Source organism: Leptinotarsa decemlineata, unplaced genomic scaffold (genome assembly GCF_025532065.1).
Source record: "Leptinotarsa decemlineata unplaced genomic scaffold, Ldec_3_MD MMD2_tig00001393_RagTag_RagTag, whole genome shotgun sequence".
Classification (NCBI taxonomy): domain Eukaryota; kingdom Metazoa; phylum Arthropoda; class Insecta; order Coleoptera; family Chrysomelidae; genus Leptinotarsa; species Leptinotarsa decemlineata.
The window spans coordinates 4,903,265-4,930,926 of record NW_027412562.1 but is presented as its reverse complement, the minus strand read 5'-3'; the positions used below and the strand labels follow the sequence as shown (position 1 = coordinate 4,930,926).

Genomic DNA, 27,662 nt, shown 5'->3' with positions numbered 1-27,662 from the left:
GTCCTACCAGACGTATACTGGCAAATGTTAATATATATGTAAAACAGTAAAGGCCCACGGACCGAGCTTTGGGGTACCCCATATTTGATGGTTTGAAGAGCAGAAATATCTGTATCTATTTTTAGCTCATTGTGTGTTAGTGAAATAGGCTGTCATTAATGAATGCTGTAATTTTTATGTACGAATGAATTGAATTGATGGAATGATCATACTCAACGTAGTAATTTCAAGATTTATTGAAAATTCTCTGGCCTTTAAGTATCATTTGCATGTAGAAATCTTTCGAATCACTTACTGCACTTATAAAATTTTCAACCTCTCCGCCACTGATCATTTAATTTTATATTTTGTCATCTACTGTCACTGTTGTCAAACTGTCAGTTCAAGTGTCAAATTTGGGAAGAGTGAAAAAGATATTCCCTAATATTACCATGTCAGTCTTGTAAACCCTAATATATTTGTTATAAAAAAAGGTGCTAGTTCGATACATTGATATATGATTTTTTCAAATTTCAATATTATATTTTTGTTCATTAAATTTTCTAAATCCACATTCTCATAGGTTATATCTGATTTCTTTGGTTATTATGTAATTCAACTTTATAACCACCTCTGTTTTCAGCTGAATATGTTACGTTCATTCACCAAGGTCCTAAACGGGGCCAAACTAAACCCCAACCATCTATTCGTAATCACAAGAGCGCAAAGTGGAGAAGTTAAAAAACCTGAAAAAGTTGAAGTTTTCATTGATGACAAGCCAGTATATGTTGAACCTGGAACCACAGTTTTACAAGCTGCTGCCATGATTGGAATCGAAATCCCACGATTCTGTTATCACGAGCGTTTAGCAGTTGCTGGAAACTGCAGAATGTGTCTCGTCGAAGTCGAAAAGTCTCCCAAACCTGTTGCAGCTTGTGCTATGCCTGTCATGAAAGGTATGTATAAATCCTGTGAATCAAAAGTAGGGATGATCGATATTAGAAAAGTCAACATCAATTCAGAAGTACTGATGTACTACTAGTATCGAAAAAAAAGAAATATATCAGTGCCCGAAAACATTGATGATGTTAGTAACAAAATAAACAATCTATATTTTTCAATTAGAATAGTGCTTAGGTGAACTTGAAGAGTTACCATTTCCAGTTTTTTGGAATACACTGTAAAAAATAACTTTGTATGAAATGCAAAGGATTGTGTATTCTTTTAGCCTAGTTTGATGACATTCATAGGCAACATTTACTGTAAATTGGGTGCAGGTGAACTAATGCTAACAATGTTAGTGAAATATAGTACACCTAGTTAATGTAGATGGCCTAAACAATATTGATGTTACGATATTATCATAACATCAATGTGTTGATGTTTTCAAGGACTTGAGATCGAAATAAAAACTTGCTCTTTCACAAAATAATAATGATGACTTCTTCAAAAGGTTGGCGTATAAAAACTGATTCTGAAATGACTCGTCGAGCTAGAGAGGGTGTTATGGAATTTCTCTTGGTGAACCATCCGTTGGATTGCCCTATTTGTGATCAAGGGGGTGAATGCGATTTACAGGACCAAAGTATGGCTTTTGGTTCAGATAGATCCAGGTTTACTGACAATGAGTTTTCTGGAAAGAGGGCAGTTGAAGATAAAGATATTGGACCACTTATCAAGACCATCATGACTAGGTGTATCCACTGTACCAGGTGTATCAGGTTCGCTTCGGAAGTTGCAGGAGTAGATGACCTAGGTAATGCTCAGTTACTAATTTAATAATAATAATATTGGGTTATTAAGCACTTTGATACAAAAAAGTACATATGGTAGTTTAGTTAATGATAGTATAGGTCCCAGTACGATACCTTGCGGAACTGTCATGGTTACTCGTAAAGGACCACTATATGAGTTATTGAGTCGCCCCTTATATAAATATTATTTAGTACTTGAAAAAGAATATTATGATCAATTGTTTCCTTGACCTTGCAGTAATTTAAAAATAGGGTCAAATATTTTTTATTTTGAGAATTGGCAAAAACTCATGGTCTACTATTTTTCTTTCTTTTTAGTTTATTTTTTGAAAGTTGTTCACAGTTATTAAATATTTAGTTTTAGAAAGTTATTTAAGGTTGATGTTCAAGTATTTTTATAATTGCTACATAGATAAGCATGTAATATTTCTGGGGATGATAATAGCTTGTTCAGTAGACTGATGTTCATCTGGTTTCACAAAGTAAGTTATAACCTTTGAGATTCTCATTCAGTTTGCCACAACTTTTTCAAATAATATGATTAGTTTGATTAACATAAAATCTGTTTGTAATTGTCATACTTAGTTTGTGGTATGGACAGGTATAACATATCATTTTTCCTTCTTACTCTCCAGCCAATGGGTTTTCCTGATTGGTGACCTATTGATTATATCTTCAGGTACAACTGGAAGAGGAAATGACATGCAAGTAGGTACATATATCGAAAAAATGTTCATGTCAGAATTATCAGGAAATGTAATAGACCTGTGTCCCGTTGGTGCACTCACTAGCAAACCATACAGTTTCACTGCTAGACCCTGGGAGATCAGGAAAATTGATTCGATCGATGTTTTGGATGCTGTAGGATCTAATATAGTTGTTTCCACCAGAACTGGAGAGGTCATGAGGATCATGCCCAGGGTAAATGAAGAGATTAATGAAGAGTGGTAAGTTCCTTTTTTGGACAAGGATGTTCCTTGTTTTCTCTTACATACAAGGATTGACATTAATACATTAGCTCCTATTGAAATGTTTGAAACATATTGAAATACCAGCAACTTGAAAAATGATCTTTCGATTTTGAATTTCATTTCAAAGAATAATTTAATTAGGAGCTCTTTACCTCTTGTACCATTTTTTTGTGCCACTGTAATTGGTGAAATACTAGATTGGCTGAAGTGTTTGTAGGCTCACACACAGATAGCGCTACTATTATTAAATCCATATGATTTTTAGTTAACTCTAACCTTCAGAAGACACGTGCACAAATTTCTAAGCTGTCGTACTATTAGTTTGTGGGATAGAACATTTTGAGTAAAGTAACTGAATGTTGGTCTTTGTTTTTTTATCTTTGAATCACAACGTTATGCAGTCTTCTACATTTTCACTCATTGATAATTAACATAACAAACCCTTATTAAAGAAAAAATATTAATTGCACCTTGAAAATACTTAAAATTGGTGAGGTGTTTATTTGAGTAGGTATAGATCCTTCTTTTGAATATTATTGATGGTTTTAAAATATATTGAACATAACATTATTCACTTAAGTTGTTACCTAATATCACAAATAGGTACTTAATATTAATGTAATAAACAAAGTAAATCACAAAGTCACGAGTCATGCTGAAGGTGTCTTTAGTTACACCTATATATAAAAACGGTGATATAGAACTCATGGAAAATTATAGGCCAATAAGTCAACCTCCTAGTTTCTCAAAATTGTTTGAATTAGCATTTTCTGAACAACTGATAGATTTCTGTAATAAATGTAACATTTTCAGTAAGAATCAACATGGTTACATCCAAGGTAGATCTACAATGTCAGCCATCTTCCAATTCACTCAACATGTATTGAATTTCATTGAAAAAAAATATTTATCTTTAGGAATGTTTTTAGATCTTTCTAAAGCATATGACTGTTTGGACAGATCTCTTCTGATGTATAAATTAGAGAAGTATGGAATTAGAGGAAACGCTTTGAAATGGGCTAGTTCATACCTGAATGGTCGAAATCAGAGAGTTTCCATTAAAAGTGAGGGAATGATTTATAAATCACAGATACTTCAATCAAATATTGGAATACCGCAAGGTAGCATTCTCGGACCGATTCTATTTATAATCTTTACCAATGACTTATGCTCAATGAATACCAGAAATGATCAGTTCATAACAAGCTATGCTGATGATACAAATATATTGATTGGCGGTGAAAATTTCCCAAAAATCATAGAAAATACTGAAAATCTCTTTAAAAAAACAAAAGAATGGTTTGATAGCAACAAATTAATTCTTAACGAATCAAAAACCCACACAGTATTGTTTCGCTCAAGACAGTTGCAGTTGGAATGTCCACCGACAATCAAAATAGCTACAAAAGAGAGAGAAATAACATCAAAATCAAAGTTTCTTGGTTTATATATCAATGAATTTCTGACCTGGTCAGAACATATAGAAGATCTATGTATGAAACTCAATAGGGTGCTTTATGCTATAAGATCTCTCAATAAATATCTCCACCCAAACTCAATGAAAATAATATATCATTCCAGCTTCGAATCGGTGGCAAAGTACGGAATTTTGTTTTGGGGATGTAGTCATGATGTTCAAAAAATTTTTGTAATACAAAAAAGAACCTTACGGGTTATGTTAAACATGGCCTACATAGCATCATGTAGAGGGTGTTTTCGGAAGAATAATATAATGACAATTTTTGGCATATATATATGAATGCTTAATATATTTTTTCAAAAATAAAGATACCTTTTTAACCTATAATATTTCACACGGGCATGAAACAAGAACGAGAAATATCATGTATCCATTACACAGACTCTCTATAACAGAAAGTAGTCCTCACTACATATGTATAAAATTTTTCAATAAACTGCCAGATCGAATAAAATCAATCAATGGCATCAGCAAATTCAAGAAAGAAATTAAAAAAATTATTATAGAAAATGAACCATATAATACTGGTGAATATTTTAATTGTAATTTTCCCACCTGATAGGCAACTCTATATGTCTTCAATATATGTTTATGAATATTTTTGCAACATATTTCATATCTACTTTATTATTTAATTTTTTTTATATTTTATATATACAAATGTTTAATGTTTTTCACTGTGACGCCTTTTCATTCTATGTCTTCATTACTGCTTCAGCTGTATTAGTCTGCATTTTTTGAAATAAAGTATATTATTATTATTATTATTATGATTGGGCATGTGGACTCGGTAAAATGTCTTCTTCACTTGTATGAAGTTCAACGCGCCGAACATGACCGATCACAGCGCGGGAACTCACGAATGCAGTTTCGGTTTCGTTCGTAGTTTCAGCAGGTTTGCCACCGAAACTAAACCAAAACCTGTTTTTTTTTGCCGAAGCTCAACCGAAACCGAACTTTCGGTCGAACACTAATAAAAATATGCTTTATTGTCTGAAGATTAACATCTTATTGACAAAGTTTTGTTAAAATAATTCGAGAAACAAATTCATACATATTAGCTATCGCTACTTGTCAAGTTATAATTAATCGAGTAATGTTTTCGAAAACTATACACTATAAAATAATATACATTGGCAGGTAGTTGTTGAATAAAATTTTGGATAGTTATTGAACATATGTACAAAGAACAAAAAAAAACAAAAATAAAAACATTTATTATTTACATAGCACAATACATCACTTGCACGAATATAGCCAATAAGAGTTTATTTGGAAAGTTTTCAATATTAATTACGTAAAACGAGTCAGCCACAAGTCGAATCAAAAAGTATCTTGATAGTACTCTGATAAATTATAATAGACTCTCTCACAAAAAAAATCCTTCAAAACTTCTCTGAAGTTTACGTTATTGCATGCAAATTTCAGATTTGATGGTAGGTGATTGAACATTTTCAACCCATTATAAATGAAAGAATCTTTAATGAGGGAATATTTTGGAATGGACAAATTAAAGTAGTTTCTTTGTCGAGTGGCGTTTGTGTTAATTGAAAATCGATTTTGATGTTTTGCTATAAGATATATAGTTTCAATAATAAACATTGATATTATAGTAACATATTCTAGTACTTGTAATTTACATTACTTCTATTTATTGAATTCTTGGATAATTCCGAGCATACATATTTTAGTGTTATGAAGTTGGACTGTGACTTTGTCTGTCCAATTTTAAAATGTTTTTGTATATTAGGATGCCTATTTGAAATAAATATATTATTATTATTATTATTATTACTTACTTATAGGCTCTTTACAACAAAAACTTTGAGTAAGTCCACAAAATAATTTTGTATGACTGCAAAGTGAATTGATCGAAATAGCTGAGACTCTAAAGATATCAATGAAACGTATTGGACATATCTTGCATGAATATTTGGCTATGCTGAAGCTCTGTTCAAAGTGGGTGCAGCACGAGCTCACGTTTGACCAAAAACAACAACGAATTGATAATTCTGAGCAGTGTTTGAAGGTCTTCCAATATAAAAAACTCGAATTTATGCTTCGATATGTGACAATGTATGTAACGTGGCTCCATCATTTCACACCAGAATCAAAACGATCGTCATCTGAGTGGACTGAATATAGTAAACCGACTCCAAAGTGCGCAAAGACGCAACAGCGACTCTTACATAGCGTTATTGGAGCCATTGAAGGACGAAATCTCGAATAACGGTCTCATTTGGAAAAAAAAATAAAGTGCTGCTTCATCAAGACAATGCAAAGTATCACAAATTAATGAAATCGGTGGCAAAATTGCATGAATTGGGTTTCGAATTGCTTTCATATCTGAAAAATAGACTAGTGAAATATTTTGAAAAAAAACAATTTTTGAATAATGCACAGTATGGGTTTCGACAAAATCGCTCTACAACTCTTGCAATTCTTAATATATTGGAAGGCATAGTTGAGGGTCTGGAACAAGGTGTACTCACGGATATTACACTATGTGACTTGTCGAAGGCCTTTGACTGTGTCTCTCATGAGATACCCATTTTGAAACTCAAATATTACGGTATTAGAGGGGGTGGCATTGAAGTTATTCAGTTCATATTTAGAAAATAGAAAACAATGTGTTACTGTTAACCAAAAAAACTCGGACTTTCTAACTATAAAACATGATGTCCCACAGGGGTCAGTGCTTGGGCCATTCTTATTTGTAATTTATATAAATGACCTGTGCAACTTCCTATTACCCAATAAAAGTGTTCTATTCGCCAACGACACTACTTTGATAAGTACCGGTAAAAACCTTATGGAACTCACTTCTTCTTCTTATAACATTGAAAAACGTGCTGAAAATTGGTTTACTGCAAACAAACTCAAGTTGAACGCAAGCAAATCCCAAAAAATAACCTTCTCCTCTAATATGAACTTACAAATGGGAAATACTGTCAAGCTACTCGGAATTGTTATTGATGACAAACTCACATGGTCGAATCACATAGAACAGCTCTGTAACAAATTAGCAAGTGCTCTATTTCTCTTGAGGCAATTAAAAAAAACAATTCAACCTGATACTCTGAGAATGACATATGTCTCTCTGTTTCATTCGCAGATAAACTATGGAATAATTTTATGGGGAAATGCCACTCGTGCAATAACCATCTTTCGACAACAAAAAAAAGCAGTAAGAATTTTAGCTGGAGTTGGATATAGAGAACACTGTCACCCACACTTTATAAAGTTTGGCATCATGCCTTTACCTTCATTATATATCTACAATGCCTTATTAGAAATACACAGAAATATCAACCAGTTACAAACCCAGTCAGATATACATGACCATAATACTAGGTATGCTAAGTTATTAAAAACTCCAAGGTATAGATTAACCAAATCTCAACATAATTCTCTGAATATCAATCTATATAACTGCTTGCCGGAGAGAATAAAATCACTATCTTTTGATCAGTTCAAAAAAAGCACAAAAAAATATATTCTTGAACACTGCTTTTATTCCACAGACGAGTTTCTCGTCACAACAAAGCAACTGAGTCATGCACTCAACACATCACTTCTCTGAAATATTCCATTCTATTTACGCTATTTATTTATGCCTCACTTGATTATGTTTGTAACACTTTCAAAATATCATATGTTTTATTGTATAATTTTATTCATTGTGTACTTTATACTGTATCTATTAATATATTGACATGCCATAAATGTATTTATATATGTAATGTGGTGAAAATATATCTATCTATCTATCTATATCTATCTATCATATTCTCCATATTCGGCTCCAGCGAGTTTTTCCTGTTCCCAGACCTCAGGAGTATGCCGATGAAGAGGTAGTCGTCGAAACTGAGGCCTATTTTGAGGCTAAAGACAAATCGTACTATAAAAATGGTATTAAAAATTTTATGACTACTATAACTGTTGTATCGCCCTCGAAAGCAACTACATTTGATAATGAAATCAAATTTTATCAAAAAAAAAAAATGTTTTCACTATATTAGCCTAGAACTTTTCATCTAAAATGTACTGCCTGTAGCTGATAGATACCCACTTTCAAAACAGGTAAATTATCGTGTACCTAAACTACTTTGAATTATTAGAAACCCGAATGATGAATCTGTGGTCTCTTCATGAATTCTTCTACGGCTTGTCTATAACCTCGATCTTTTTATTCGGTGCTCTGAGTTATTGAGTTGAGTTGAGAATTTTCGTTTAAATTAATCCTGGAAATGAATTTGTAGGTTGGCAGATAAATCTAGGTTTGCCTATGATGGACTGAAACGCCAAAGGTTGGTAACCCCAATGATTAGAAATAATAACGGAGAATTGAAACCTGTTGACTGGGAAAATGCACTTTTGACAGTTGCCAAAGTTGTCAAAAATGCAGGTTAGTTTCAAACTGACTTCTATTACTTAGTACAATCTTCATATAAAATGAAAGCACACATTCTTCAGCATGATTACTTTTATCTTTCATTAAGATTATTATAGTTAGTTTTTGAATAATTGTTTTTTTCCTGCTATATACATTTAATGTTTCTTGGGAAAATGAATCGTTATTACATTTTTTTTTATCATATACTTTTCACCAGATCTTAACATTATCAATTTTTGTAGGCGACAAAATTGGGGCTGTTGCTGGAGGATTTGCCGATGCTGAGGTGCTCGTGGCTGTGAAAGACCTTCTCAATAGACTGGGATCTGAAGCCCTCTGTACTGAGCACACTTTTCCGTTAGATGGTTCAGGAACGGATCTCAGATCCAGCTACTTGTTGAACAACAAAATTGCCGGGGCTGAAGAAGCTGATTTGGTGCTCTTGGTCGGAACGAATCCCAGATTTGAAGCCCCCCTGTTGAATTCGAGACTCAGGAAGGGCTGGGTTCACAATGAGCTTGAGGTAAGAACTGCAGATAGGTAGAATTTTTATCGATCACATTATACGGGGTATGTTCATAAATGAAAGTGAAAATGTTCAAATTTCTCGGGCTACGTACATTCGATTAACGATTTCTTTAATAAATTGATGGATGTAGCCGTTACTACGTGGTAGGAAATCATAATGAAGAAAAAAGAATAGAAACTTTCTATGTTTTTTACCACTTTTATTTGTAACTAACGTTACTGCAGTTTCGTTCCATAAGGAAATTTTTCAAACTTATACATTAAACTAAGTTTAATTATATTAAAACTTATATATTAAACTAAGTTTAATGTATAAGTTTGAAAATGTCCTTATAGGACGAAACTGCAGTAACCTTAGTTACAAATGAAAGTGGTATATATATATATATATATATATATATATATATATATATATATATACATCCCGATATCAATATGGCATCCATACATTGAATGCGCTGATAGGGCGTCCATCATAATTTGAAGAATTTACCGAATATATTTCATGGTAAGTACTAGAAAACTGATTTCTGTAGGCTGGCATGACATTTTTACCACCATAAAAAAATTGAGTTCACTATTGATTCGATAGTAGAGCGTCCGTCCGTCAAACATTCATAAGAACTCCTCAGTATACACCATCATCAGACATCTGATTGATAATAGGGAGTCCAATAAGTATATTTTCATACATGAAATAGATTATTGGGAATCCTTACAACGTTGCCAATATTTACCGCATTAAATGTAGGCAGCAAGTGGGTTTTAATTTCTTCACATCTGTTTTTCAACAAGCGTTGTGCCAACGACAAATTGCGTATGGATTTCAGGTAGCCGGTATGTATTTCATTTTTACATAGGTACCAAGTGATATTGACTGATCATGAAAAGTTTATTCCATAACGAAATTTTCAATATCATTCGATAATTTTTGTCTTGGTTGGCATATTTCCATTTTAACACTGTATGATATTTAAGCGAGCCGAATATAATGATAGGAGAAGTGAAACCGACACATGCATGGTGTGATTATTGAAAGTTCAACTTTAATTACAAAAAGTTCATTGTATATTTCCATTAGAAAACAGCAAGAATTCAAAGTATTCAAACTAGTTGAAGACGCCAAAATGACAGACGATAGGATAAATAATATGAATTACCAAAGAATGTAAATATTCACGGCCGTAGATGACAGTGTAAAATCTGTTTTCAGCGTTTGCGTGGTTTGCAGGTTTTTATGCCTGACGTTTCGTCTACTACTGCGGTATACATTATCAGAGGCGATGTGGTAACGGTTGCAAAGCCCGAGTTCGTGGTCGAGTTGTTGTTCCCGTTAACTGAGTTATTGAGCATTGAAAAATTTGGTTGTTGAAAATTGGACGTGCCTGAGTGTTTTGTTGAGCACAGTCATATTTACTCAGTGTCATATTTATTCCATTTGGCTGATACACACTACACAGGATAGCCATCTAGAAGGCATCAAGACCTGTCAAGATTCATTTCCGTGTATGGTATACGATTTTTCGAGTCATGCATTTTTCAATATTTCTTTAAGGACTGACCTAAATATTTTTTAATTTTTTCTAGAGTTTTTCGTTTTTAATACGCTTTTATTAGGTCGACCTGTATGTATGTATGTAACTATGTAGTCAAATCTAAGAAAACTAATTTAACCATCTTTTAAAGATCGTAGCGTTATGAAAATTGGCAGTTTTATGTGATTTTGATGACAATATGGTAGGTACTCTGGAGCTGATCTGATGATGGAGCCGGAAGATAGGCACTAGGATTCCATGATGAAATATCGTATCATAGTCGTGTTTGGTCTTGTAATGAACGTGAATCTCTTTTTATCAATGTGCTCCACAAGATCACATTATAAAAGTTCAAAAACATTATATTTTGTTCATTATGATTTTTTTTAGTAACATAACATATTGTTTTAATTTTTCTATATATTTATCATTATATCCTGTTTCTGTATCAAATAAAGACATTCGGTAAGTTGAACAAACTGTTTTAGCGCAATTTGTTTATAAATTGTGTATGACCGTATGGGAATTCAAAAAATTTTTATCTTCATAATATGATATTCAGAAAAAAATACGATTTTTAATTGTTTATGAACGTTTTTTTATATATCTCGAATGTTCAAATGATTATTCGGAGAATGTTTTCTATTTTGAAAATCATAATTGACATTTCTCTACAAATTGACAGAAACATTTTTCATAATTAATTTTATCATTTATTACCAAAACAATTTATTATTAACGCATTCTTAACCGTCAGAGTTAGTATCTGAGTTTGATACGTAGAATGCCTGAATCAGTTTTCGATATACTGGATGGTTAGTATTTTGTTGATCAACAATCATGCCGTACTCGAAGTTGAAATTGTCATCATCCCAACAACATCGGATGCACTCATCACTGTTTTTCTACTGCTTTAAGTTTTACTGCAGTTAGATACCTACTATGCAACTACAATGAACTAGTTTCAGTAATTCTAAACCTGCCAATGATTATGGTGTTTTCATGGGCAAAAACAGAGTCTCTGTTTTTTCTCATCCCCAATCTGTAGCTGTTGAAAGATTGTTAAGCTATGTTTGAACTTGACTAATCTGATCAAGAAGTGCTTTTTTCCGAACTTTCTTCAGCAGTCTCCGAAAATTATGGTTGAGGTGTCATTCGATTCGGAATAGCGTCTAGAAAGTTTTTGAAAACGGACGACTTCCGAAAATGAAAATAGCAAAATTTATAAACAATTTGGAGAATAATAAAGAATGGATTTAATTTTTTGAAAATATTTCTAAAACTAATTGAGATTTTCAAAATCGAAAATTCGAAAATAGGAAGAAATTTCCTATAAAAAAGTTTCAACTCCCGGAACTGTAGGACCAATATATATAATTTTCCCGAAGCCCTGAAAATGAGCTCGAAATCGGCTGTCTGGCCGCGCGTGAGCCGTGCCTGTTTGGGCCGTTTTTACAAAAAAAAAAATTTGGCATATAAAATTTATAAATCAAGGAATGAAAGAATTCAGGCAGATACTCAAATGCTAAATTAACAATAATCTGTCGGTGAAAATGTTTATTGCAATTATTCGATTTATTACGCTATTGTTAATATTTTTATTTTCACCACTAGTTGACAATTTTTTTTTAAATGTTTTTAAATGTTTTCAATTATTTGGAACAAAAAAAAATTAAAATTTTTAAAATTTTTCATTGTTTTATAAATAAACAATTTGTAATAAACAAATGAATTTTTTCATTTCATTTTTGTTCTTGTTGCAATTAATGAATGAAAAACAACCCTGTATTTTTTTTTAATTTTTTTAATTTTTTATCGAATTTTATAAATTTTGGCGCTCTATAATCAATCTATTTTTTCATCATTTAAATTATTATATTCATTAAACTAATGGAGATACAATGAAAAATCGCTAGACTCATTTTTTCTCCATTAATAAAAGAATATATTCAGCTGAAGTTTGATTTTTTTTATAAAATTATTCATTCGAATTATTCTAATTTTTTACAAATTTTTTTTTGAAATATTGACAATTAGTGGTAAAAAAATTGTAAATTAACAAATGCGGTTTTTTGCATTGCACACAATTCTTCAAGAAACGCTATTTTTTTTTAATCATAATTTTTATTAAAGATTAGGATCCAAAATAAATTCAAATATGTTATAAACGCATTTGTTTATAACAAATTTTTAAACAATAGGTGATGAAAAAAATATTTTTATGTAGCTTCTGATTTGAAAAAAAAATATACTAATAATAATAATCAAAAAAAAATTGTTCTTCGATTATTTAATAAACTTTTTAATTCAAAAATGCAGTAAATGGTTAATAAATAACTGAAAAATAATAATTTTTCAATATTTTGGAAGTAAATCAATTCCTAACCGTTATAATCATAACTCTATGGAAGGAAAAAAATTCCACACTTTTAGTTTGAAAAATATCACACTTGCAATAATGATAATCGAGTGATAAAAAATTGTTAATTAACAATAGCATAATAAATCTAATAATTGCATTAAAAATTTTTTACCGACAGATTACTGTTAATTTATCTTTTGAGTATATGACTGAATTTTTTCATTCCTCAATTTATATATTTTATATGCTATAAATTTTTTTTTGTAAAATTAACCTAAACACGCACGGCCTACACGCGGCTAAACACCCGATTTAGAGCTCTATTTCAGAGCTCCGGGAAAATTATAAATATTGGTCCTACAGTTCCGGTAGTCAGGACTTTTCGATAGGAAATTTCTTCCTCATTTCGAATTTTTTTTTTTCGATTTTGAAAATTCCAATTAGTTTTTGAGATATTTCCAAAAAACTGGACCCATTTTTTATTTTTCACTAAATTGTTTATAACTTTCGCAATTTTCATTTCCGAAAGTCATTCCGAAACATTGGCAAATGTTTCTCTGAAAATAGCTCAGCATTCTTGGATTATTCTTTCCTTCAGTGGCTTTATTGAATCAGATTGCGTCGTCTTTAAAACAACCTATTTTAAGTAAGTGGCCCAGAGGAAAAAATCTAGAGGAGATAGGTCCAGGGATGTGAGAGGCCATTCAGTAGAATCTCTTCTTCCAATACATTGATCAGCATAATTATTATCTAACCATTGAATAACTGGAACTACAAAATAATAAGGTTCCCCATTCTGTTGAAAATGTAATACATTTTCTTTCAAAGATAAATTGCCGTGTATGTCTCTGTGATTCTCTAATTCATGAACTATCCGAGGTTCGATAGATCTTTCTAGCATGTGATCATACATTTCGCCATTTACATTTTCTTCTATATACAGTGTGTAACAACGAAAACCTAACGGAGCCGTTTTTGAATATAAAAAGTAAGATTTTCAAAAAAGCTCGGACACGTCGATTTCTAATTGAAGGGGGACACCTTTCAGACTAATCAGATTTTTTGTAGTACGCACCCCCTCAGAGAGGTGCGTCCGACGACCTTTATTTAGATGGGGAAAGTAGGTCGAGTGGCACCTTGTTTTAAAGGTCTTTCGAATACCTTCACAACTCTGTTAAAAGAAAATTTTTGTAACGATTAGTTTTCGAGATAATTTGAAGTTAAAATTGCCATGTTGATAATACATTAGACAGACCACTCGGTAACTTGTATGCCTAAATAAAAAAAATTTTAAGCAGTTCTTCTTATCAATTTTTTGTTAAATAACAACGTTCGATTGTTTTGTTGAAACGGGTCGTGTATTGTTATTTGTTTAAACATTTCTTTCACTACTGCCGAAAGGGTTTCAGTTATTGCTTCATTTTTTGGCAACGACCAAAATGCTAATAAAACATCAATTTTATTTAACGAGCAAAAACCTGGTAAACACCTAAGCAGAAATCACGTTCTGGATTTGGTCACAAAATTCAGGGAGACAGGTTCGGTTTTAAATGAAAAAAGTGATGTTCAGAGAAGGGTAGTGAATGACGATAATGCGATTGTAGTGTTTGGTCAAGTCATCGCCAATCCCAGGTTAAGTACCAGAGGTTTATCCGCAATGGCAGGAATAAGCCATATGATCGCATGGAGAATCCTTAAAAACCACAAATACCATCCTTACAAAATTAAACTTGTTCGTGAACTCAATGAGGATGATTTTGACCGAAGACAGGAGTTTTGTGAGGGCATGAGTGAAATATTAATGCAAAATCCCGAACTGCTTTATAACATCTGTTATTCGGACGAAAGCTCATTTTATTCAAATGGTTGCGTGAACCGTTACAATTGCCGTTATTGGTCGGATGAAAACCCAAGACAATACGCAGAAATACATACCCAACATCCCCAAAAGTTGAATATCTGGGTCGGAATATTAGGCAATCATATTATAGGTTCATTTTTCATTGATGGAAATTCAACCGGTGATTCTTATTAACAACTTCTTGAAGAGGCAATTCAACCTTCATAAGTAGGTGCCACTCAATTTACCTAAAATGTAATGGTGGTAACCAACCCCATCCCCCGGAGAAATCTCCTCGTAATAAACAAATAATTCGACATCAAATGGACACGTATTAGCAGGTTGTCATAAAAAGCAAAAATTTATTTTTTTTATGAGACTTCTGAACGTAACTTGCACCTTAAAAACAATTTGATTTATTTTAAAAAGAGTTGAACTCAATGCAAATACCTTTAAAACTTCAAATTATCTCGAAAACTAATCGTCACAAAAATTTTCTGTTGACAGAGTAGTAAAGGTATTCGAAAGACCTCTAAAACAAGGTGCCACTCTCCTTCCCTATCTATCCCTATCTATTATCGAGACGAATAAAAAAAAAATAGAAGAGGCGTAAAATATTCAAGTCTTAATATTAATGCTACGATGGTAAAAATCATGTTTTTGAAAATTTACTAAATTAATAATAGAAAATAAAATTTATTCTGAATGAATTCTTTTATTTGATGAACCAAAACTTACTGCATCGAATGTAGCTTTGAAGAGTACCATTGAAGAGCATATCTTAAGAGCTTTCAGATTATGTATCACAAGTAGGTGGTTGCCTTTCAAAAATATGAAGTTGTGGTGGCTGGGGGCAAGGGTGTGAGAGAAAAAACAAGTTAGTCATCACATCATTTGTTTCTCCCTTTGTATTATGAAAGTTGTTTTCAGCGATTTCTTATATTTTATTTGGTTGCTCAGAGATAGACCTTGTAAGTTTTCAAATTGTCACCCTGTGTATGAAACCGGCGCCGACCTACAAACATACCAAATCAACGATATTTCTAACAAATCATTGAGACTTCCCTCTCGCAAAAACTATTGCATTGTTGTCAGTTATATGGACGCCTCATAATCGCTCACATGTATGAAAAATATACGGCACAAGTATACGCGTACCTCCCGAGCGCCACCAAAATAAAAAAGACTCAACTAGAATATACGCCAATACATATAATTTTGACAATGAAATTGATAAATAGGCGCCCATCTGAAATTTTGTCAGATGGAAGATAGGGAACCTCTGAACTGCCTGGCATGGTGAAACAATTCGGCGTCCATATATGGACGCCTCATTGAAACCGGACGCCCGATTGATAGAAAATTGTAAATGTACGGAAGCTCTATTGATAGTTGGATATATATATATATATATATATATATATATATATATATATATAATATATATATATATATATATATATATACACATATATATAACTTTATTTTATATTTTAAATAGCTTAAAATTTGTTTCTGCAAGTACAAAATTTTCCTTTTACTATTTTTTTGATGACTGTATACAATTTTTTTAATTTGTCACACAAGAGAATAAACTCTACTCTACTCTACTCTAAAAAATTACTAACACTTTCTTCTTTATTTATACTCAAAACTGTGTGCCTAGTAGATAAGAAGAAATCATCTTACGACATTGTTGTTGGTTTCACTCGCCAAAACGACAAATTAAGACTGCCTATTCCATCATCAAATTTGATTAAAAACTCATTGATCTATAACAGGGCGACAGCCAATGATTTACTGTCATCAATCTGGCCCGCGACAGCCAATGATTACCTAATTGTTGTTACTATTGCTGTTACAATTGATGTGATAAGTTGAAAAAAAAAACACATATTGATAATTATAATTACTCGGTTTTATTTACTTGCAAGGTAAAACTTAACGACAGAAATGATGACAAAGAAAACTTAACTTAAGTATCTAAGTTTAAGCATATTAATTACTAACAAATAATTGAAATGAATCACAGTAAAACAAAAACACTAATGAACTTCCCCGTCGTTCGGTTGAATGAAGGCCCACGACGTCTGTTAAAATGAACAGTTTGTTCTTCAAATACCCCAGTCAGGAAGGGGTACACAAGGCCAGAGCGGCATAGAGGTCATTGAACCTTTATGTCGCCACCAATGTCGAACCATTCGTCCTCTTGATGAATCTCAGTTGAAAGGATAAGGGAAAAATTTCCAACCTGATGAAAATGAAGATGACTATGTAACTAATGAGCTTTATGTAATTGTGATTTTCCACTGACAATACTTTGTAGTTGTGGATCAATTTTACTTGTACCAATTATCAAAAGAGATTCAAGATGCTCACCGGTTAATTGAGATCTGTAAACATTGTGTACTTCATCTTGGAAAACGTTTTCTCACACAAGTAAGTAGTACCAAAAACAGAAAACAACCCACGAGCAAATTTATGCAAATTATCAAATTGTTCCAGTGAAAGACTCTTATAAAATTCCAACAAAGATGAATTTTGATATTTGTTCTTAAGCATATCACTGCACCGTAAATCAATAATTTCCATTTGGACTTCCGGAGCTGGGGTTTCAATGTCAGAATCAAAAAGATTTTGAAAAAGCTCAATTTCATTCGCAATGACATCAAAATCTCAAAAACGAGTATCAAAATTTATCTTCAAAGCACTCAAAGTTTCGATTGCAAAATTGACGGGAAATTCAGTCTCTGTAGTGTGGCTGAATATTTCACATGTTTCAAAATGTGTGAATCATTTTTTACGTAATTGCGATTGAAATAGTATTATTTTCTGCCTGAAGGATTTGATATTGGTGTATAAATCAGGGAGAAGCTGATTTTCTCCTTGCAATCTCAAATTCAGTTCGTTCATATGATTTGTCAAATCGACATAGAAGGCTAACTTCCACATCCATTCACTATTTTCTAAATCGGCAAAAAGGCGCTGCTTCTCATTTAAAAAAATTTCGATCTCTGCTCGAAGTTCAAAAAAGCCCTTAAGGACTTTTTCGCAACTAAGCCAGCGTACGGCAGTATGGATATGGTAAATCATTTTCTCCAATCTGTTGAATAAACTCGCGGAATTGTCGTTTATTCAGCCCAGTGGATCTGATGAAGTTAACAACTGACATGACTGGTTTTAGAACTTCAGACATATCCAAACATTTTCCGCACAAGGACTGTTGATGAATGATACAATGTAAGACTAATGGTTTTGAACCACCATCATTTTCTACAGCCTTTGACACAAGTGCAACCACTCATTTATTTTTACCATACATATTTTTGCCTCCATCAATTTCAAATTTCTCCATCGAATGTTCTTTTTATTAATGGCATTTTCAACTCCCTTAAAAATATCTGCCCCAGTTGTCGTGCCGTGAATACTATCAATATCAAGAAGTTCTTCATACACTTCATAGCTTTTATCTACTCTGCGAATAAAAATCAACACCTGAGCAGTATCTGACACATCCGTTGACTCATCCAATGCTAGAGAAAACCACTCATGATGTCCATTTTTGTCAGACAGTTGCGATGTCTTGCACCCTCCGAGCCACGGTGTTTGCCGACAAACTGACACTTTTAAATAAATTTACCTTTTCGGGGCATATTTCATCGGCTACTGCAATCCAGCATTCTTTTATCATTTCTCCATCGGTGAATGGTTTGCCACGTTTTCCGATTTCAAGAGCCACACGAAAGCTGGCGCGAGTTGCAGACTCTTGTTCAGTATTCGCTTTGGTAAACAAAGATTGCTGAGATTTGAGTCCGCGTTTCAAACTTCAAATTTTTCCTTCCATAAACTTCTTGTATACTTAGAGTAACTTTGAAGATGTTTCGATTCGTAGTATCGTTTAATGTTATAGTCTTTGAGAACAGCTATGGTTTCATTACAAATTAAACATATTGCCTTATTACTGGACTCAATCACAAAATACTGAAAGTTCCATTTTTCTTGTAAAGTTCTGCATTCACTGTCGATTTTTTGCTTCTTTTCCATACTAGCAAGTCACACATAAAAACAATAAGTCAAATCAAAATACTTTTATTGACGTCTGTTAACTTTATTTCACAATAGACAGTTTCGCTTCTTTAGCCTTTTCTACGCAGACTAACTCGCAGTTGCGCCGCTAGCCTTTTTATATGCAATTATTATTGCCATCTCGAGGTGATCGGAATACACTAGCTAGAACCAGAACTTTCTCAAACCAACGCGGTAATTCCAAATATTTAATTACGCCTAATGCCACCTAGCGGGTAGCTGAAAAAGATAGTACATAGTACCACTACTCGCCACTAGATGTCGTTAAGTGTCACAATACACAATAATAATTGAAATGCAAAAAAAGCATAAGTTTGCTTAGGTCACGCACTTTGCGACTATCCTAGTTTAGAAATATAGTTAAGGGCAGAAATTGGCCCTTGGAACAAACTGAAAAAATCATTAAGAAGGCTTCAAAGTTTGGAGACCCCTGATCTATAATGCAGCTAAAATATATGACCATCTACCGACAAGTTTTAAAGATATCCAATCACCTTATCAGTTCAGGAAGTCTGTAAAGTAAGTTCTCATCGATCAGGCTTTTTATAGTGTTCAAGAGTACTTTCATAAAGACATAGATGGAATTCTGATATAAAATTATTCCTGTTCAATCATTGCTTATGTTGATTTTTAATAGCTCCTGCAATTTTGAGAACAGTGTCCTTATTTACTCATATATTTTATTTATTTACTGCCTTATTCACCTGTTAATGTCATCCTGTTAATGTTCATCTAGGATGTATATAAATATATATATATATATATATATATATATATATATATATATATATATATATATATATATATATAAATAGATAAGAACTCTTTGATCATTCCCATATTGATTTCAATTTAAGAGCCACCGGTATACAGCTGTTTCAGCCTATTGGGCATCGTCAGTACCGGGCAGGCGGTCCTCGATTGAAGACAAAATGAGAAAAAACCAAGATAGTACTTGATAAAAATAGCTGCGTAAACGCAAGCGAAACATAAGTGGAACCACCTATTGGTGTGACACCCAAGTCAACTTGCCAAGTTTTTATGTCAGTGTTGGTGGTTTGACCAATCAACCGACAACTGCGGTAGCAGAAATTTGGGAAGCTAACCTGAAATGCCATCGGAAAACGAATCCACATGTTTCTAGAAACATGTTTCTACACAAACATGTTTCTACACATGTTTCTACACATAGAAACATGTTTCTAGAAACATGTGGATTCGTTTTCCGATGGCATTTCAGGTTAGCTTCCCAAATTTCTGCTACCGCAGTTGTCGGTTGATTGGTCAAACCACCAACACTGACATAAAAACTTGGCAAGTTGACTTGGGTGTCACACCAATAGGTGGTTCCACTTATGTTTCGCTTGCGTTTACGCAGCTATTTTTATCAAGTACTTTCTTGGTTTTTTCTCATTTTGTCTTCAATCGAGGACCGCCTGCCCGGTACTGACGATGCCCAATAGGCTGAAACAGCTGTATACCGGTGGCTCTTAAATTGAAATCAATATGGGAATGATCAAAGAGTACTTATCTATTTATTTTTTGATTTTCATGGAATTATTTTCCAGCAGCTTGACTGCATTAACCTTTCTAGATTTTATATATATATATATATATATATATATATATATATATATATATATATATATATATATATATATATATGTGTGTGGTATTTATGTGCGTTTATATATGCATATTCATTTATTTATTTATATTTACTTTAATATCCTTATAACAATAATTTTTTATATTCCTAAATGTAAGAAAATTATTTTAACTTATATTTGATAAACTAATTATGTGTTGTTTACAACCGATTCTTTTCTTTTGGTTTCTATAACTAATTATAATTGCTTATTTTTTATTGCTTATACTTTATTATTATAAAAAATGTAGCACTCTTGAATTTTTGCTGGAATCATTTTTGAAATACAGAACTTTTAGGATTTTTCATGTCGACTTTGAAACGCACACTTTGATAATAGGCTTTAGACGATGCGGCGATAAAACAGAATGCAAATCTTTACTGGAAGCTGTAAAATTTTGATTTAAGCAGTAAAGACGCTGGTTTTTGTTCAATTTTCAAACAAATTTGCAATGAAAAATGAGAATTATGAAAAATGGTATATGATAGTCTGTTTTATAGAGAGCCAAGAAAATGCAGAAGCAGCAAACAATTTGTATCACCAGAGGTATCCAGAAAGGAGACAACCTTTTAGAGACATTTTTGCAAGATTGCGACACAACCTAATTGATGTGGTCAATTTGAAAAGAAAAGGCCAAAATTATATGAATCAAATAGAGAAGTTGGAAGAAATAGCCGTTTTGAACTAACGTTAGGAGGATTTTGAAAAAACATAAATTTTAGCCACACAGGACCAGAAGAGTTCATCAACTCAAACCAGGAGATTTTGAATGCCGCATGGCTTTTTGCCAGTGGTTTGTGGAAAGTTGTAACCAAGTGCGAGATTTTTCATTAAATTGTATTTGGATAGACAAAGCTTATGTGAACAGTGCCGACATTTTCAACCGTTACAATTCTTATACTTGGGCACAACAAAATCCTCAACTATCACATCTCAGAGTTATTTAGAAGTTTTAACGTAAAATATTGAACCCCTTGTGGATGAATTGCTACTAATGGAGCGCAGAAAAATAATATATTCTCAACAAGACGGGGCTTCGCCTCACAACAATGCAAGTCTCATGTATTCACCAGAATTGGCCCCCTGCGACTTTTTCCTGTTTTCAAGATTGAAGAATCCAATGAAAGGACGGCGTTTTGCCACGACTGGGGAAATAAAAACCAAATCTCTGAGATAGCTCAAGGACATTCCAAAAAGTTCATATCAGAACTGCTTTGAGGATTGGAAAAAATGTGTATTATATCTGAGGGGGACTACTTTGAATGAGACAAAATAGAAATTGTCGTCAAGTCAGAAACTGCGTGTATACTCCTTATTTTTTTTTTCTGTTGCTATTTTTCATTCCATCTGCATTGATATAGTCTTTGGAATGGAGTAGTGGAGGGGGGACAAAATCACAAAGCCAAGCTTCGACATTGTCGGCGGTCGATGTCGAAAATTGGCTGTGCAGCTGACCTCCTTGGGAAGCCTCGTTTATCTTTGACATTCGAGGATTGAGTTCTCTACCGATCCCATAGATAGCGTCTTTCTAAAGGGTGATGCCATCGCCTTCACATGTAATTCCTGTTATTATGAACTCCCTAAAATATTTGTCTTTTGACAAGAAAGTATCCGTTTATAAAACATGGCACAATACCACACTCTGCCAGATTTCTCTCTTGTATATATTTTTGATCCTGTGAATTCTATTCGTATTTTACTTTCTTTACTTATGTTCAAACAATTTTTTTGTTTAGGTCGCATCTATCGGCCCTAAAATTGATTTGACATATGCCCACGAGCATTTAGGAGACGATCCCAAAATACTCCAACAGATCTTGAGTGGTCGGCATGAATTCAGTAAAAAATTGAAAGCTGCCAAGAAGCCTCTGATAATAGTCGGTTCAGAAAGTTTAGAGAGACCTGATGGTGCTGCAATACTATCGGCGGTGCAATCTTTAGCTTCTGCTACGGTACCAGAGGACAAAAACTGGAAGGTCTTGAATATATTACACAAGATTGCAAGCCAGGTGAGATACGAACTTCTCTGGTCCTGTAAATTTTCAAAAGGAATCGATGTTCTAGGTGGCAGCTTTGGACATTGGTTATACTCCAGGTGTTGATAAAATTAGGGAGGGAAACCTGAAGGTTCTGTTCCTGTTAGGTGCTGATGATGGGGCAATTGAAAAATCGGATTTGCCTAAAGACTGTTTTGTGATTTATCAAGGTGATAATATTTCTTGGCTCACACAGAGTTTTTATCACACTAGTGCTAATTTTTTTTCTATATTCAAGGTCATCATGGAGATCAAGGAGCTGCCATTGCAGATGCAATCCTTCCTGGAGCCGCCTACACCGAAAAACAGGGTACATACGTCAACACTGAAGGAAGAGCTCAACAGACATTAGTCGCCGTATCGCCTCCTGGTAGAGCAAGGGAGGATTGGAAAATTATCAGAGCTCTATCCGAAATAGTCGGAGCTAAACTACCGTACGATAAATTGAACGAAATTCGCGATAGGCTAGAAGAAGTTGCGCCTCATTTGACGCGGTATGGATCTGCTGAGGATGCAAATTACTTTAAACAGGCTGAACTGTTAGCAAAGGTAAGATGTTACTTACATAGGGGTTGAGCAGATTCTTACTTTTTTCTCATGAGGTCTTTGATAAATGGCACTCAGTATAATGAAAACACAATTTCGTTTCACTACTTTACTAGTGCGAAACTGCAAACTAGAGAACACAATTTAACGGTATTATTATCTCAAAGTGACAAAATTTCTATATGGAAAGTTTGGAGAATTGATCTACAAAGTTTTTCATTTTGTCTCCAACGATTCAAGTGAATAAATGGTTTGTATAATTGTATTGTATTGTATTGTACTTTATATGTCAGTATTACAGGACATTGTGTTTTGGCAAGTCAACTAATCCTAAATCTTAATAAATATTATTTAATATAGAATAAAGAAAATACTTTTGTCTAGTTTCTACTGTGTTTATTAATTCGTTACGACCGGTTTTGGCTTATTTTCAAGTAACTACCACAAATTGTCAAGTTGCGTCTTAAATAGTGTGGGCAGGTATCTGCTCTAGGTACACGCTAACACGTTACCAATATTACAATATGTCACGATTACCAACTATTGGATGGATCCTAAAATTCCTAAATTCAAAAGGGGCGAGCTGCATAGATCTAGTTGGTCGTTGATTGTTATGAACTTGGGGTCCTTGTACAATTTATTTTATTTCCAACGCTTCCAATAAATTCATCTCCCTTCCTTTGTTACATGTAAGAAGAATTTATTGGAAGCGTTATAAATGAATAAATTGTACAAGGACCCCAAGTTCATAACGCTCAACGACCAACTAGATCTACGCAGCTCGCCCCTTTTGAATTTAGGAATTTAAGGATTCATCCAATAGTTGGTAATCGTGACATACTGTAATATTGGTAACGTGTTAGGTCAGGTACCTAGAGCAGATACCTGTCCACACTATTTAAGACGCAACCTGACAATTTGTGGTAGTTACTTGAAAATAAGTCAAAACCGGTCGTAACGAATAAATAAACACAGTAGAAACTAGACAAAAGTATTTTCTTTATTTTATATTCAACATGAATTTCTACAAAATAAATAAGTCATCAATCGAACGAGAAATATTGTTTAAATTATAGATCAAAATATAGATATTAGATTTCACAGTAATCAATATAAAATTTTCACAACACTGATATTTGAATTCCAAATTTCAAAATTTATAAAGTTTATAAAATTCATTTCCATGGGTTCAATAATATTATACACTGGTTATTAACTAACATTGAGGAAATGTAAATTCAGAGATGTCATAATAGGCAGAGCATTGCAAGTGAGTTTTCAGTTTTGCTCTAAACATAGTTATTGGAGCTTCTTTAATAAATTCTGGTAGAGAGTTGAATAACCTGATACCAATAAGTTTTTTATTAGTAGAGGTTAATCTATTATTGGGAATAGCGATACGGGATCTATTTCTAGTCAGATAATTGTGTGTATCTGCATTAAATGTGTACAAATACCTGTGCGTTTTTATATAGATTGATTCGTTGTAAATAATAGCTGGCATCGTACAGCAAGTTAGTTTAATTTCTACAATCTACCATTAAAATGAGCTTACTAACCCAGCTAATGACACGCAGAAAGCTGAAGTAAAACCATTAGGCACCTGTGCGATGTCTTTCATTTGGAAGATTCGTTGCAAGTAACTTCATATATATAAAAAGCAGAAATTAATTTAGACGACTACTGTGTACTTACCCCTCGTCAGTAACTGGCAGGTCATTTCAGACCTACAAAGTCGTAGGTCCACATGAGAGGCAAGGGGTAAGGTGTTTTCCACCTGAACTTGGGCATTCATATGCACCTCTCCGGAATATATTTATTATTCTGACTACCGTTCCGGAATATGTGTTTGTGAAGCTGTTTCCTAGCTTTGTCTGCAGGTGGCGCAGTGTACATCCTATTGAATCAACTGCAGATTATGACTAGTTGATACTCAGGATACTCAGACGGTTCACTCCGTCTGAAATGACCTGCCTAATTTTTATCCCTTGTTTGATTTTATGCTAAATTCTAATATGTAATTCTTAGAGATACCCTACAAATCAATACTCTTGTCAACTTCAAAATTTAACAATAACAAGTTTTTTGATTTATACGTTGATGATGATCAAAATCAAATTTTGGAAGAAAAATCGATATTTCATCATAATCACACAAAGCTTGAAAAGGCACAAGTTCTCCGAAATTCCGATCACCATGATTACCACGCACATTTGCATCTAATGGGCCAAATAAAAAAGTTTCTTTACGCTGGCCAATCAAATTTATTTATTTATTCAACGGCAAAGCCAATTTATAAGACATATTTAACAAAGTGTGAGGAACTACAAAGTATTTTTGAATGCTCATATCTGATGTGTACATTACAATTTACAATACATTTAGCGAAGTGTGAAATACAAAATATTAATAATTCCTTATGTCTAGTGACTACATTACTAAAAGATGAAACAATTCTGATACTTACAAGAAAAAAGATCTAATAAATCTGGTACTTACGAAGAAAATCGTAAGGTAAAGAAAAGCTTCGAAAACACTATAGCCTTTTCAATTGATTTTTAAATTCCTGAAGTGATATATTAAACATATCTAAGTTATTATAATATTGATTTCCCAGCTTCAGAATACGAGGAATCGGACTGTTCAAAGCATAATTGATATGGGAAAAATGTATATGAAAAATGTCAGGATTTCTCGTATCTCGTAGTTTTGGGCAGTTTATTTCACTATTTATTAATTTGAAGAGGAAAATCAAATTCATAGAAATTCTCCTATCTTCCAATGATTTTATATTTAACTTGGTTAAGAGTTGACTGTACTCATATTAATTTCGTTGAATACCAAAGTGAAAAGCACAATTCCTTAAGAATTTCTTTTGAACATTCTCAATCAAATCAATATTTACAATGGGTACCATATAACCAAACAATATTCACGAATGGATCTTACGAAAGTACAATAAAATTTTTTTTTTGTTTTAATTGAAAAATCTGTAGAATTTCTCAACACAAAACCCTGCTTTTTGAGGCTTTTTGCCACAATTTCTGATACTTGTGAATTAAAATTAATTTCGCTATCAAATTTAGCTCCCAGATCGCGAATGAATGTTTCTCTTTTAAGAGCTATATTATTCAATGTATATTCAAATAATATTGGAACGTAATGATTCGACACTTATCAATGTTTACCTCTGACAAATTATTTCTGCACCACATGGAAAAGGCTTCGAGATCTTTTTGAACTAATTCAGCATCTTCCCGGCAGGTAATTGCTCGATAACAGCTGGCAGAATTCATTGATACAGTGCCAGAGTGGTCAGTTACGTTTCAACGCCTGTGGTGTGTACATATACGGTATTTTAAAGTTTAAAATTTTAACAATGTCAAGTACTGATACGGCTGAAGAAACTGCTAATTTGTGTCCCTACCAGAAAAATTTTCCTATACCCAGCCGCATATTAAAAAAAATAAAAATTTCGGTCGTTATTTAGTGCAACTCTGTACAAGCAGCCTTGTCTGGGTAATCATGTGCACTTTGCATGATAATGTTTTGGAGGACTCCGTTACTTGAATGGACAGAGTATTGTTTAAACACAGTAATTAACAAAATTCCGTGTTTAAAGTCAGAATTTACCAATATTTCGATATCAAGTCGGAATTTTATAATCATTTAATTGAATTCAGACTTTAAACACTGAATTTTATTGAATTCCAACTTTGAAACTTTATTAAATTTTGACTTTTAACTGGAAAACGTTCATTGCAGTAAAATTTTGGTTTTAAGAAACTACATTAGTTTATTCAATAACTATTTTAACTTTAGTGAAATTTTCATACAGAATAAATTGAACATCTCAAACATCTTGGTTTATCTCAAATCCAGTTTCATTCAAAATTCTAAATATAAATTTGAAATGTCAACTTCGGACTAAGAGAAAACTATAATTTCAAAATATTGATGTTTTTCTAGTCTGTTACAATTTTGCTTCACGAGGTTTAGCCCGGTATTGTTTGATCTCGCCTTCATACATTGTCGTGAATTCCTTATATTTTTTGTCCAAATGCGACAATCACAGATTTTTCAGTTAACTCTAAAAATATATTCCATATTTTATTTTTCACTCATTTTTATTTTCAGAAAACAGGATCCCAGCTCCAGAATGAGCCCATAGATGTGAAGATAAAAGAATTGAAAGATTACTACATGACGGACTCCATCAGTAGGGCCTCCCCAACAATGGCAAAATGTGTCCAAGCCGTTTTAAAACAGAAACAGTCAAAATATGCTGATTAGTGTATTAGATAGTTGAATTAAGCCCAATGTATTATTAGCAAATACTGTCACGCCAAGTAATGAACAACTTTTTAGTCTTCAAAAACACCCGTCGTAGATGCATTTCCAGTGAAATACCTTGACAGAAGAACGCCAGCATTTTATGTTTTGAATTTATTCGACTAAGTCCAATAAATCTAATTTGTGTAAATATATTCGTGGTGATGA

The 27,662-nt window shown here is 33.0% G+C and overlaps 1 protein-coding gene across 2 annotated transcripts; it reads left to right on the top strand.

The window, feature by feature from the left end:
• Positions 1-335: 335 nt before the first annotated feature.
• ND-75 (NADH dehydrogenase (ubiquinone) 75 kDa subunit) lies at positions 336-27,662 on the top strand. Of its 2 annotated transcripts, none has more exons than XM_074175871.1 (10): positions 336-473; positions 623-935; positions 1,433-1,735; positions 2,413-2,680; positions 8,447-8,592; positions 8,823-9,103; positions 22,317-22,589; positions 22,645-22,786; positions 22,855-23,165; positions 27,300-27,662. In XM_074175871.1, exons 2-10 carry the CDS (start codon positions 629-631, stop codon positions 27,453-27,455), a joined length of 2,187 nt encoding a protein of 728 aa, XP_074031972.1. In that variant the 5' UTR covers positions 336-473; positions 623-628; the 3' UTR covers positions 27,456-27,662. The 2 variants fall into 2 exon arrangements, with proteins under 2 accessions (XP_074031972.1, XP_074031973.1); XM_074175872.1 differs by having other exon boundaries at positions 424-562.